The 12,995-nt window shown below is 53.5% G+C and overlaps 1 protein-coding gene across 3 annotated transcripts in view; it reads right to left on the bottom strand.

The window, feature by feature from the left end:
• The window catches only part of UNC13B (unc-13 homolog B), a 326,084-nt gene that overhangs the window by 21,817 nt on the left and 291,272 nt on the right, over positions 1-12,995 (bottom strand). For 2 of the 3 annotated variants that reach the window (XM_090037507.1, XM_090037509.1), the window contains one exon: positions 703-759. The exons of the other annotated variant lie outside the window; for it this stretch is intronic. In XM_090037507.1, coding sequence (XP_089893633.1) covers positions 703-759 — 57 coding nt within the window. The remainder of the gene's footprint in view (positions 1-702; positions 760-12,995) is intronic. 3 annotated transcript variants of the gene reach the window in all.

Here is a 12,995-nt window from a genome sequence, read left to right on the forward strand (position 1 = left end):
GCAAGACAAGGCCTGCATGTTGCAGCTCCTCGCGTATGCAACTGGTCTGTAGAAAAGTTCAGCTGCACAGAGCAGGACCCATCCTGCACGAGGCGTCTCCCTCTTCAAATCATTCTCGTCGTGACCAGGGGATTACTGCTCGACTGACTCATTGTGAGGCACCATCAGCAAGGTGCCATCAAAGCACATCAGCACGGCCTTCATCCTAAATGCCAGCTTCTGTCTACAGAGAGCCCACGCAGTGGGACTTGATGGACGGGAGCTCTGCTCCAGAAGCCGAGCGCCCACTTCGGAAACGATTCCTTCATCAATAACTAATGCTCCAATCGCATCCACTTACCCCAGATGCCGATTACAACTAGAAAAGAGGTCAGAGGAGCATTTGCAATTTCCGTCGCACACCGTGTAGGCAGGGAAATTGGCTAAATCCTCCGTGTTCTTTGCTTTTTTCATTTTAAAATGAATTCCTGACTGTTCACCTATTTGCAGTGAATCATTAGGCTCCTGATTAAATACGCAATACAACTGAAACACACAAGTCTCAGTGCTCAGATTAGCAGCAAAAATTCTACAGTGCACACACTACACACACGCACGCTGCCCGGCACAGACAGGGAGACGCACAGGACGCATGCTATGCACTATCACGTTTACATGCTTATGTACAGGGACATAACTGCAAGCCACACACAACATCGATACCTTCAGCTTTGACAAGTGTCCCAGTTCCTTGGCAGCACTGAAAATCAACTGGGTACCCTATGATTGCAAGGAGGGAGACAGAGGAGTGGGGGAGAAAAAGGGAGAGAGAGGTTATCAATAAAAATTGGGAGCACGTAAAGCAAAAGCAGATGCAAAAAATCAAGCCGGTCCATTGATGAAATAAAGCGGTTCAGGTCATGGCAGGTTTCTCTCTTTTTTGTCTATTTATTTATACAAATTATACAACCCAGCTGAATGGGCACATGTGTGAAAGCACTGTGCAGGTTTAACCTCAAGCTCTCCTTTACAATTACAGGCAGACCTAGGGATCGATGAGCACAGCACTGTTGGGAGGCTGAGACCAACAGCCTCATTTGGTAGATGGGCAGCAAGGTGCAAGAGTCAGCTGCATGCAGAGCGGACACCAAGAGCTGACTTGCTCCATTCTCAGTGTTTGCAGACAGACTATGACTAGCGTAATACATATTTCAACAGTCCCTTGTGCACGAGAATGAAAGGACTGCCACCCAGACATCCCCGCTCCCTGAATTATGGTTGACGGATGCTCTGTGAGCAATGAGGAGACAAGCAAGCAAGCCGACGGCCAGCCAGGCAGACCGCAGGACAGGGAGGTTTTGCAAGTGTGTCCTGTGGCTGTGAGAGGCAAAGGTGTCGTTCCTTTTCCTGTCGCAGCATCTTCCCATTTTCGTGTCTCACTGCTGCCTTAGTATCCATGGCCAACACGAGACTAGCAAGGTTTGTAGCCACCAAACACCCTCCTAAGAGTCTTTTGTAGAGTGCTTGAAGGTGGTGGTTTAACTTTCATCCCCTCCCTTTTCCCTTCCTCTGCTCCTACCTTCGACTGTCACACAGGCTCCGTAGAAAATCTGACGGGTCCAGCCTGCCTCGCTCCCAAATAGCTCTTCCCTTGGGAGCTTCTGCTTTCCAACAAGCTCTTTCAAGCTAACTCGACCGGGCTGTGAGGCTGGTCGCCAGAGGCTAGAAGTGTCTGCCCTTCTCTGATCAAGGGTCACCTCCTGCTCAGCAAGGCCTCAGATGCATCAGGACAGATGTCCCGAAAGAGCAGGCAAGAGGCTCCTGGCTCACGATGACTGGAAGCAACAGCTAAAAGGGACTATTTAATCTGTGAAAAAGTAATGCTCATAACGAGCACCAGACATGAGTCTGAAAGGGCCAAGGGGGTTTCAACTGGGCACAGGCCTGAAGGAGCTTCCACTAGATGACAGACAAATGCAGAGGCCAGCGCCTGGCTCAGGCCGTCCCCCAAACATGCTGCTTACGGGAGGGCTCGGTAGCAGGCAGAGCCTGTGGGGAAGGGTTGTTTCGGGGATTTCCAAACACCGCTGGCTGTTTCCCTTTCCTACCTGCCCCTTCCCCTTGCCTGCCTCCCTCCCTCCTGCAGGTCACCGAAGCCAAACGCCCTACGTTTTCTGTAACGCAAGTAAATCGGAGCGAGCACGAACAAGAGCACATGCTGAAAGCGATGCCTGCTGCCAGCCAGGCCAGTCGGTTCGTCTTCTATGTCCCATCCCCTGATGGTGTCTTTAGAGTTTAAATCTCCCAGAAGCAGGAGCTGGGCCTGTCTGCATGTGGAGGATGCCCAGCATGGGAGACTGGGGCTTGAGTGGGCTCCCCGGGTTTTACTGCCGTGTCCTCATTCATTCTGCCAGGATTAAAGCAGAATCATGTCCACTGGGCTATTGCCCCTGTTGCTAACTCACGCAACAGAGGCGCAGATGCTGAGACTGTACTTTTCCCTTCCAAGGGAAAGCACAGACTAATGAGGAGAGGCCAAGGGACCTGGGCTGGTTGAGTCTGCAGAAGAAAAGACGGAGGGGGATCTTCACCTCCCTGCAGGGGGGCTGCTAAGAGGATGGACCTGGGCTGTCCTCAGTGGGGGCTGCAACGTTATGAGCATTTGGCATCTTCCACGCATCCCGACTGTCCAGTCCAGGGACTCTGGACCTCTCTGGTGCATACAACATGCAAGAGAGCAGCCTCCGCCTTGCACTTAGTATGCTCCGTGATGCATCAGGTATTTTATATTTAACTGTGCCATGTCCTACATTACTCAGCCTGAAAGACACGACTCGGTGACTCAGACTGACTGATATCGCCTTGAGTGATTCCTTCCAGAGCTATCATTTGGCGTTCGGTTTTTCCTCACCTCTTTGCGCTTGTTAAAATGAACCCGATGCAGAATGGGAGGCTTTAATGGGCTTAGTAGCCAACAGCTGCTGTTTGAACAGGCTCCTAGAGAAATGACTGAGGGCTGCATACCTGTACAGGCCACTGCCAGAAATAGGGTCACATGTGAATCGCGTGGATACTGCTAAAATGACGACCTCCTCCCAAACAAAAATCCTGCCCACAACATACCAGGCAGAGCATGTGCATGCAAAGGATCAGGGCCCCAGGCAAGGTCTGCAGCTCTCGCACGTGGCTACACTGAAGGTTCTTGTGCAAACCATAAATGCCGCACCAGTCATGGGGTCCTGCGCAAGACTGGTTGTTTTTTGCAGAAATCACAGACAATGACAGCTGGAAGGGAGCTCAGGAGGTCACATCCAGTCCAGCCCCTTGCTCCAAGCAGGACCAGCCCCAGCTACACCATCCCAACAAAGGCTTTGTCTACCTGGGTCTTCAAAACCTCCAAGGATGGAGACTGCACCATCTCACCACCCTTCTAGTAAGTAAGTTTTCCCTAATATCCAACCTCAACTTCCCTTGCTGCAACTGGAGCCCATTGCTCCTTGTCGTCTGCCCCCACTGAGACCAGCCCAGCTCCCTCCTCTCTGCAGCCCCCCAGCAGGGAGGTGGAGGCTGCTATTCGCCTCAGTCTTCTCTTCTGCAGAGTCAATCAGCCCAGTGCTCTCAGCCTTTCCCCACCAGTCCTGTCCCCCAGCCACACAACCATTTTTATTGCCCTTTGCCGGACTCTCTCCAACTTGTCCACATCCTTTCTGTAGTGGGGGCCACAGCTGGACACAGGACTCCAGATGTGCCTCACCTGTGTCGAACAGAGGGGAGCAATCACTGCCCTCGATCTGCTGGCACCGCTCCTACCGATGCAGCCCAGGATGCCGGTAGCCTTTGCCAACAGCGTGCCCTTGTTGCGAAGACGGCACTTTCATTTTTGCACTTAGGTTCTCACAGAGTCTGTATGTACCGAGCCAGGGAGAAGAGCACAGCCCTTCTCTCAATGCAGGTTACAAGACATTTTAAATGGGATTTAAATATTAATCCCTGGCTGTTGGGTACCTTCATCCTCCTGTGGTATTTTCAATTGGCGTTTGAACGCCATGAGCCAGACAAGGCACGTCATGTTCGTGCTGCAGGCTCCTAAATAGGGCAGGTCTGTAACACTCAGCAATACCCAGTGACTCAATCTGCTTGGCAGAACAAAGCAGCTCAGCTACCTCCTCTGGTCTTTCTTCCCCGCTATGAACCACTTCCATCAATCAATACCGATCTCCATCAGCACATGTGCAAGCACAACATGGCTTTGCTGTTGCAAAGGGCTCGTCATTGATGAGGGCTGCCTAATGAAATCCTCTGCACAGCGCCTGCCCCTGCCCTCCGCCACTCGTGTAAGCAGGGTGCTCCAGCTGCCCCCAAGCCCCCCCAGAGCTCACCTGGACCACGTGCATCGCCCCAGGCTCAGTGAAACCTCCCGAACAAGCTGGTAGACAAACAGCTGCACAACCCACCCACCTGTCGCAGCCCTTACGTCTACCAGCCCACTCCTAGCACCTGATTAAGCAGGTTGTTGCTTACGAAGTCTTGTGCTTCGCTGAACCAGTCAGTCTCCAAGGTGCCACCCTGCTGTGCCTCTCGCCTGACTTTGGACTGATATAGCTAACTACCTCACAGCTTTACCCCTGGCACCCTTTGCTGCCTCTCACGGAGGATGCAAAGCTTCTTCCAGATAATTTCCCAGAACAGAAATGATTATGGCAACTCAGAGGGAAGTGGGGGTGGGAAAGAGGCAAAGGCCCTGACAGACAGCATTTCCATCAGAGTGGTGGATGATGCAGATTTAAGGCTCAATAACATTCCCAGTATTTTATAAAGATGCTGCCTTCCTCACCGCGCCTTCGGCAAACCCACAAGACATCTCTAGCTCATTTCATGAAGGCTTTACAATCTCCAATCAGGATTTAACTGGCCTAAAAAAAGAAAAGAAAAGAAAACCTACCCCTATTCAGGGGAGGATCCCCAGGTCCGGTCATCTCAGAACTGAAGTGGAAGGAAGCATGTCAATTCATAGATTTCATAGACATCAGGGCTGGAAGGGACCTCGGGAGATCGAGTCCAGCCCCCTGCCCAAAGGGCAGCAAGTCAGCTGGGGTCATAGGATCCCAGCAAGATGAGCATCCGATTTGCTCTTGAAGGTGTTCAGTGTAGGTGCTTGAATTCACCTCCTGGGAGACTGCATCCAAACTTAATAGTCCTACAGACTGATTAGATCCAGCGAAGCGAGCTACTGATGCAGCAGTTTTGTCATGAAGAATCCTTCATTTGTTTCTAAGACACATGTGAAGTGCCCCAATCCCACTGGTTCAGCGTGCTTCGAATTGGGAGTGCTTCAGGACCTGGACCGCCGGGCAGCCCCCACCAGAGCACTCCCCAAATCAGGGCAGCAGCAGTGTGCTCCCCAGCCAGGGGCACGGCAGGGAGGCATCAGTCCTGCAGTGCCGCTCGCCTGCCGTCCTGGAAGAGGAGCGCTACGGGACCACGCAACCCCTTGTTGGGGTCTGCGAAAGGAGGCCGATGTTTCAAAAACGTCCCTCGTTTTTTAAAAGCTTTGGCCATTTTTGAAGCACTTCTTCAGCGATACACGCCTGCACGGTCACGGTTTGGAGCATCTCAATAGGTATCCGCCCAGGGCCTTAGCGACACTAATTCAGGGCTGTGGCAGCTTACACAGCGTATGTGCCACAGCAGGTGCCTCCGATGCCCGGCTCTGACAACCATTAGATTTGATCGCCCGCGGCAGCGCGTGCGCCTCCTCGGGAGGCTTTACTAGCTAACAATAGCAGCTGCTAGCTAATAGAATCAGGTTAAAAATCATTAAGATCAAAGGATTTTTTTTTCAAGTGACTTGCTCCAGCAAACAAGGGCAAGCTGGGCTCTGGACTGGGAGAGGAAAACAAAAGAAAGAGGGAAACCTTTCATACATACTTGGACTCCTCTCTCATTTGGAAGGGGCTCTGCAAGGGACCTGGACAGCGCAGCATCCTTTTTAAAAGGGCACAAATGCTAGTTTAGATTATCTGGCTTGAAGCAGAACAAGCTGCCTCCCCACACGTGTTTACAGAGGCAGACTGGGACTTCTGCGACCTTTGCAAGTGCTGGAGAAAGGATGCATCTAATAGCCAGAGGGTGCTGGCAGCCTTCTTGCTGGCCCCATCTTCTGCTGACCACGAAAGCGGTGCTGGCATGCACTCCAGGGGAGAGGAAACTGGAAATGGACAGGTACAACCACAGCCTGAAGCTGGGAGAGCCTGAAGCTTGCGTCTAACTCAGGATCACACTCTTATTGAGCCAAGAGTCGTCTCTCCAGGGCAGAAAAGGAAACGTTGCAAGGGCGCGTATCAATGGAGTGTGCTCCACCTGTCCACTACGGAGCGAACAGCAGGGCAAAGCAAGCAGAGATCTCGGAGGAGGGGTCCGTGCTTCAGTCCCACATCTTTCGACTGGCCCAATCACCTCTGAACCAAAGGCAGAGGCTCAGCCTCCTGCGGGACAGGAGAAAAGAGCGCGTGCATCAAGCGGTGGTATGAAAACATGATGAATTCAGCAACCTGAAAACACTGAATCCCTGAAACTCATCCACCCACTCATGCAAGAGAGACTGGGGCTTTAATTAAAGCACTGATCTCTAGTTAAAGCGGCAAGGTGTGCACGGCTCGCTGAATTACTGCGGCTCGCATAGCCATTGATCTCCAAATCCAGGGAAATTCAATCCCCACCGGCTTCTGAGCCAGCGATTTGAGTGAATTATTAGGACACCTGCCGCTGCCTCTTGTCCTCAAGGTGCAGAAGCGACACGATTGCTGTGATGCCATTACAGCCAAAATGGGCTGGAGCGGCCCAGCCAGCCTCGTCACAAAGAGCCACGCTCTGCCATAATCCTGCAGACGCAGCAAGGAACAAAAGGAGAAACACTTCCAGGTTTCTCCTCCTGCACAATGCAGCACAGCGTGAATTTGGATAGGACCTCGGGGCAGAGAAGGTGCGAGCGTGACCCCATCCCTGCACAACACCCAACAGCTAGGTGTGCTTCAGAGGTTTCAGGACAGGGACTTCAGTTTGCTTGGGCTCAGGGTGACAGCCTCCATTAAAAGCCTTTTCCATTTTTATCAAAGGTAGAAAGAGAATGAAAAACATCGAAAGCACTTGAAACAAAATGCAAGGCAAGGCTTTCTTTTTGACACCAGGAGCCCTTATTTCATTAGCTGGTAGCAGCAGAGATGTTACAGGGAAGCTCCCCTGTGACCCTCCTTTAGATAGTATAAAAGATGGCAATAAAACTGCAGCGTTCGGGGGGAAGAGGGAGAGGGTTTGTTAAGGTGGGCTGGAGCAGCTGCCAGTCTTGCCCCTGCTCTCCTGAAAGCAAACAAGGTGAACAGACAATGGGATGGGGAAAACCAGCAACGGGGAAAAGGTGCAGCTTGTCTGAGATGCTGAGTCTCAGCCTCAGACACGTGGCCACAGCACGAGCCTTGCCAGGCACTCGGAGACCTGGCAAACCTGTAGCACAATCACAGGTAAAATCCAGACCAAAGGTAAAATGCCGGCCTCACTGGAGCCATTTTCATCCCCAGTGCTGTGAGTCTTGGCCAGCCAAGCCAGACGCTTACTGAACAGCTGCCAAAAGAGAAGGCAGGCAGCAGGGATGGGAAAGGACACGCGCATATAAGAAACAGGAGGGACTCGTCTCGCCTCCCAAGGGCCGCTCACGGTTTGGTGGATGCTAGCGGAGGAGCTCATGCCTTCAGTTTGCTCCCTGGCCTGGTCTGATTGGGATGATGAAGGACTTAGCAAGCTATGGTGGGTCCCAGGTGGCAATGGAAGTGATGGCTGTGCTTACAGGGCTTGCTTCCTGCATCTTATCTGCCCTCACCCACCCCACGTCCCATTGCTAAGGACCCCAAAGGGGCTGATGAATGATTAAGAATGATGACCTGAAAGGCCCCTTCCAGTCCTACAAGTTCAGACCCCGTTGCATGCAGGCATCTGGTTTCCATATGAACATATATACCAACTCTCTAGCTGCCACCCGAGAAAAAACCCTACTGCGTGTCACCGGGAAAGAGCAAGAGAGAAGGACACTGCCAATGCCAGGCTATTGCAGTGGCAGGAAATCCATTAGGTGAAAACCTGCTTGGAAGATGCTAGCGTGAAGGTCCTGTCAGACCAACCTGGTGGCCTTCTATGACAAGATCACCAAATCCTTAGACACAGGGGTAGCAGCGGACAGTCTTCCTGGATTTCCGGAAGGCCTCGACACTGTCTCTCACCCCGTTCTCATTGAGAAACTGGGGGCTGTGGTGTCGACACCCACACAGTCAGACGTGTCACCGACTGGCGGGAGGGCCGCACCCAGAGAGCGGTGGTGGATGGGTCCTTCTCAACCTGGAGGGACGTGGGCAGTGGGGTCCCCCAGGGCTCGGTCCTCGGGCCCGCACCGTTCAACATCTTCATCAGCGACTTGGACGAGGGGGTAACAAGCACCCTGCTCGCTTTTGCTGATGACACCAAGATGTGGGGGATGTGGGCACGCTAGGAGGGAGGAATAGGCTGCAATCAGACCTAGACAGGTTACAGGGGTGAGTGGATGAGAACAGGATGAGATTCTACACTGACAAGTGCAAGGTGCTGCACCTGGGGAGGAAGAACCGGCACCATGCCTACAGGCTGGGGAACTCCCCTCTTGTCAGTGCAGAGGCAGAAAAGGATCTTGGAGTCATCATTGATGCCAAGATGAACATGTGCCGGCAGTGTGCGGACGCGGTCAGGAAGGCCAACCGCACCTTGTCGTGCATCCACAGATGCATCTCGAGCAGGTCCAGGGAGGTGATCCTCCCCCTCTGTGCGGCACTGGTCAGGCCGCAGCTGGAGGACTGCGTCCAGGTCTGGGCACCGCACTTCAGGAGGGATGTGGACAGCATGGAGAGGGTCCAGAGGAGGCCACTCGCATGGTCAGGGGCAGCAGGGCAGGCCCTACGGGGAGAGGCGACGGGACCTGAGCCTGTTCAGCCTCCACAAGAGAAGGCTGAGGGGGGTCTAGTGGCCTGTTACAGACTAGTCAGGGGGGACCAGCAGGCACTGGGGGAGTCCCTGTTCCCCCGAGCACGGCCAGGAGTGACCAGGAATAGCGGTCACAAGCTGGCAGAGGGGAGATTCAGGCTAGACATCAGGAGGCGCGACTTCACGGTCAGGGCGGCTAGGATCTGGAACCAACTTCCAAGAGAAGTGGTGCTCGCCCCTACCCTGGAGGTGTTTAAGAGGAGGTTGGATGAACACCTTGCTGGGGTCGTTTGACCCCAGTAATCTTTCCTGCCATGGCAGGGGGTCGGACTCAATCTGGTCAGGTCCCTTCCGATCCTAGAAACGATGAAAACTATGAAGGGAAGGCAAAATAAACCAGGCAGCCCAAGCCAACCTGACCTGTGGAAAAATCCCTTCCTAGCCTTAAACTTAGCTATTGCTTTAACCCCAAGCCAGACGCAGCATGTACTTCACCAAAGAGATTTTTAGGTTTTAAGGCTATGGACACATTCATTTCTAGTGGTAAGGGGGCAAGCACATGTTGCAGCGCTACCATGCAACACAAAGCAGGTGATAGCATCTGTCTGCTTAGCACTGGCAAGGCTTCAACCAGACACTGCATTCAGGTCTGCATTTCACATTTTAAGAAGGACGTGGAGAAGGTACAGAGGGGCAGAGGTGGGTAACAAAGATGCTCAAGGGCTTGGAAGGCAAGTCAGAGGAGAGCCTAAAGGAGCGGGGCATGTTCAGCTTGCAGAAAAGGTGCTGAAGAGGGGCCATGGGAGCAGTCTGCAAACACTGGAAAGGCTGCAACAGAGAAGAGGGAAAGCAGCTGTTCTCTCTTGCTGCAGAGGAGGATGTGGACCAAAAGCTTGAAGCTGCAGCAAAGTAACTTTAGATTAGAGATCTGGAAGTGCTTCTTTATTGTTAGAGCAAGGACGCAGTGGGGTATGCACCCCAGTGGGGGAAGGTGAGGACTCTCCGTCACTGGAGGTGTCAAGGAGAGGGTGGACAGACACTGGGCAGCAATGATCTGGGTGCAGCGATGTCTACCCGTAGCTCTGCTACAGGGATGTCCCAGGCTTCTGGGCTGTGCTGGTTGTACCCCCCACTTTCTGCTCCATGTGTCAGGGGGTTTAATCCTTCCCCAGAGGTGCTGGGTGCTGCTGCAGCCCAGGCTGGGGATGGGGACAGGGCTGTGCCAATGCTTCTGCTGGCACCGACCCTGCAGGGTCCTGGCTGGAAGGTCTTGCCCCTGCGCTCAGGGTCAGATCAACTCCGCATAGGGCAGGAAGGGATTGTCCCCTGGTCAGACTGGTCTGGACTGTGGGGTTTTGCCTTCCTCTGCACCAGGGCACGGCCTCTGCCTGGGAGCTTTCAAGCATCTATTAACACCATTTCAAAGAAACAGGTCATTAGCTGCTGTGGTTCCCCTGCTTTACCTATGGCAGGTTCAGGTGCGATGTCTCTGTTGCATCAGGGTTGACAGTACGGAGAGTTTAAATGAAGGATGCGTCTGGGCTGGTTTGCACAGGGCTGATCCTGCCTCAGGCCAGGGCTGGCCTAGATGTGACCCCCACTGGTCCCTTCTAGCCCCCCAGCTGTAGGACCCCGATACCAGTCACCTCGGAGGGGAGCTTCTCCAGCACATGAGTGAGACAGAGCTGTTCCTTGCTCTCCCTTGCCCACAGGGGAGCTTGGCAGCAAGCTGGATCCCAGACCAAGAGCAGCAGCCGTCAGAATACCCCCACCCCTGCACACACCCTGTGGGTAGTGGGGGACGGGGAGGATTTGACAGCTTCTGCCTGTTCTTGGCAAGGGAGAGGGCAGCACCAGCTGTTATGACCCCCCAAGTCCAGGCAGCCTTCCCATCACCCGGAGGCAGCCTTCTCTGCCTGCAGCTGCTGCTACCGCTACTGCATGCCAGTGACGTCCGCTCCAGGCCAGCTGTGGTGACACAGCTGCTGCTACTGCTCCCAGGGTGGCAAGAGCAGCAGCACCAGTCCTCGCTGTTGTAATGATGGCGGCAGGACTCTGACAGCTCACTGTGGCTGGATGCATCCAGTGGGAGGAAAGCAGGGGGATCCTTCTGGTCCCCACAGGCAGAAGCTGTGGAGTGTGGGATTACCCAAACCCTTCCACACAGAGCTTCCTTTCAGAGCCTTTGCAGGGATACCAAATACAAAAAACCTGCATGCAACACAGGCATCAACACCAGCTACACCCCTACCTGGTCACACTGCCCCTTCCAGAAGCCTGCTGAGATCCCGCCTGGAGCAATTTAGGCCCCTTGTTCCCAGCACTGTGCTCAAAAGACCACTCCAGAATCTAACAGTTAAAAATCTCCTAATTTCGTCACAGATCGTTTGTGTCCATTGGATCTTGGGGCCCCATCCGATCTTGTTTGTGATACTTCTGAGTTGTATGTACTTATCTTACAACTGGGTTGCATGCTTCTGTTTCCCTGACTAGCTTGCACACTGGGGGGAGAACGGGTTCATGGCGTTTGGAAGCAGACCCTCAAGGAAGGAGGACTGGGCTATGGAGCAAACACTGAACCAACTGGTCTATGGTCGACAGGCTGGAGACCAAATGGATTCAAACTCCAATAGACTGCATAAGGCTGCAGCTCCCAAGGGAGTGATGCTCTGGGGAGTCCATGACTGGTCTAATTTCTGACATGTCTGTTTTGGTGCATTCACTCTGGATGGAAATCCACTGGAGTCTCCCTGCATGGGTTCAAATCCTATCAGCCACAGGCTGGGGCATCTGATTTCTGTGGGGCTGGGTGCTTATGCAATGGGCTCCACTTGCAGCAAGGTAAGTTGAGATTGGGTATTAGGAAAAACTACGAGAGTGGTGAAGCTTCAAAGGCTGCCAACATACAAGCCCAAAGCAGATCCTTCTACCTGCCTTCCTTAGGACAGCTTTCTCCCCACCCTCTCCATTGCTTCCATTTGGAAGGGATAAGGCAGCTCTAACAGCCCGGTGTCATCAGTTTTCCTTAAATCTCCTTTCCTATAGTAGTGTAGAAGTTGGCTAGAAAATGCATTCTTTTCTCCCAGGAAGTGAGCCCTTTCCCCCCGTTTAAGGACAGTGCCCAAATCACTGAGACTGATTAAACGGATTTCATAGTTTCATAGTTTCTAGGGTCGGAAGGGACCTGAGCAGATCATCGAGTCCGACCGCCTGCCATGGCAGGAAAGAGTACTGGGGTCAAACGACGCCAGCAAGGTGTTCATCTAATCTCCTCTTAAACACCCCCAGGGTAGGAGCCAGCACCACTTCTCTTGGAAGTTGGTTCCAGACCCTAGCCGCCCTGACCGTGAAGTCGCACCTCCGGATGTCTAGCCTGAACCTACCCTCTGCCAGCTTGTGACCGTTATTCCTGGTCACTCCTGGTCCTGCTCGGGGGAACAGTAACTGCCCCAATGCCTGCTGATCCCCCTGACTAGTTTGTAACAGGCCACTAGATCCCCCTCAGCCTTCTCCTGTGGAGGCTGAACAGGTTCAGGTCCCGTCGCCTCTCCTCATAGGGCCTGCCCTGCTGCCCCCGGATCATACGAGTGGCCTCCTCTGCACCCTCTCCATGCTGTCCACATCCCTCCTGCAGTGCGGCGCCCAGAACTGGACGCAGGACTCCCGCTGCGGCCTGACCAGTGCCGCACAGAAGGGGAGGATCACCTTCTTGGACCCGCTCGAGATGCATCTGTGGATGCACGACAAGGTGCGGTCGGCCTTCCTGACCGCGTCCCCACACTGCTGGCCCATGTTCATCTTGGCATCAATGATGACCCCCAGATCCCTTTCCGCCTCTGTGCTGACAAGAGGGGAGTTCCCCAACCTGTAGGGATGGTGCCAGTTGTTCCTCCCCAGGTGCATCACCTTGCACTTGTCTGTGTTGAAGCCCATCCTATTCTCTTCCGCCCACCCCTGTAACCTGTCCAGGTCTGATTGGAGCCTGTTGCATCCTTCCAGTGTGCCCACATCCCCCA

Source organism: Crocodylus siamensis, chromosome 3 (assembly GCF_052110815.1).
Source record: "Crocodylus siamensis isolate JL-2025a chromosome 3, ASM5211081v1, whole genome shotgun sequence".
In the NCBI taxonomy this organism is placed as follows: domain Eukaryota; kingdom Metazoa; phylum Chordata; order Crocodylia; family Crocodylidae; genus Crocodylus; species Crocodylus siamensis.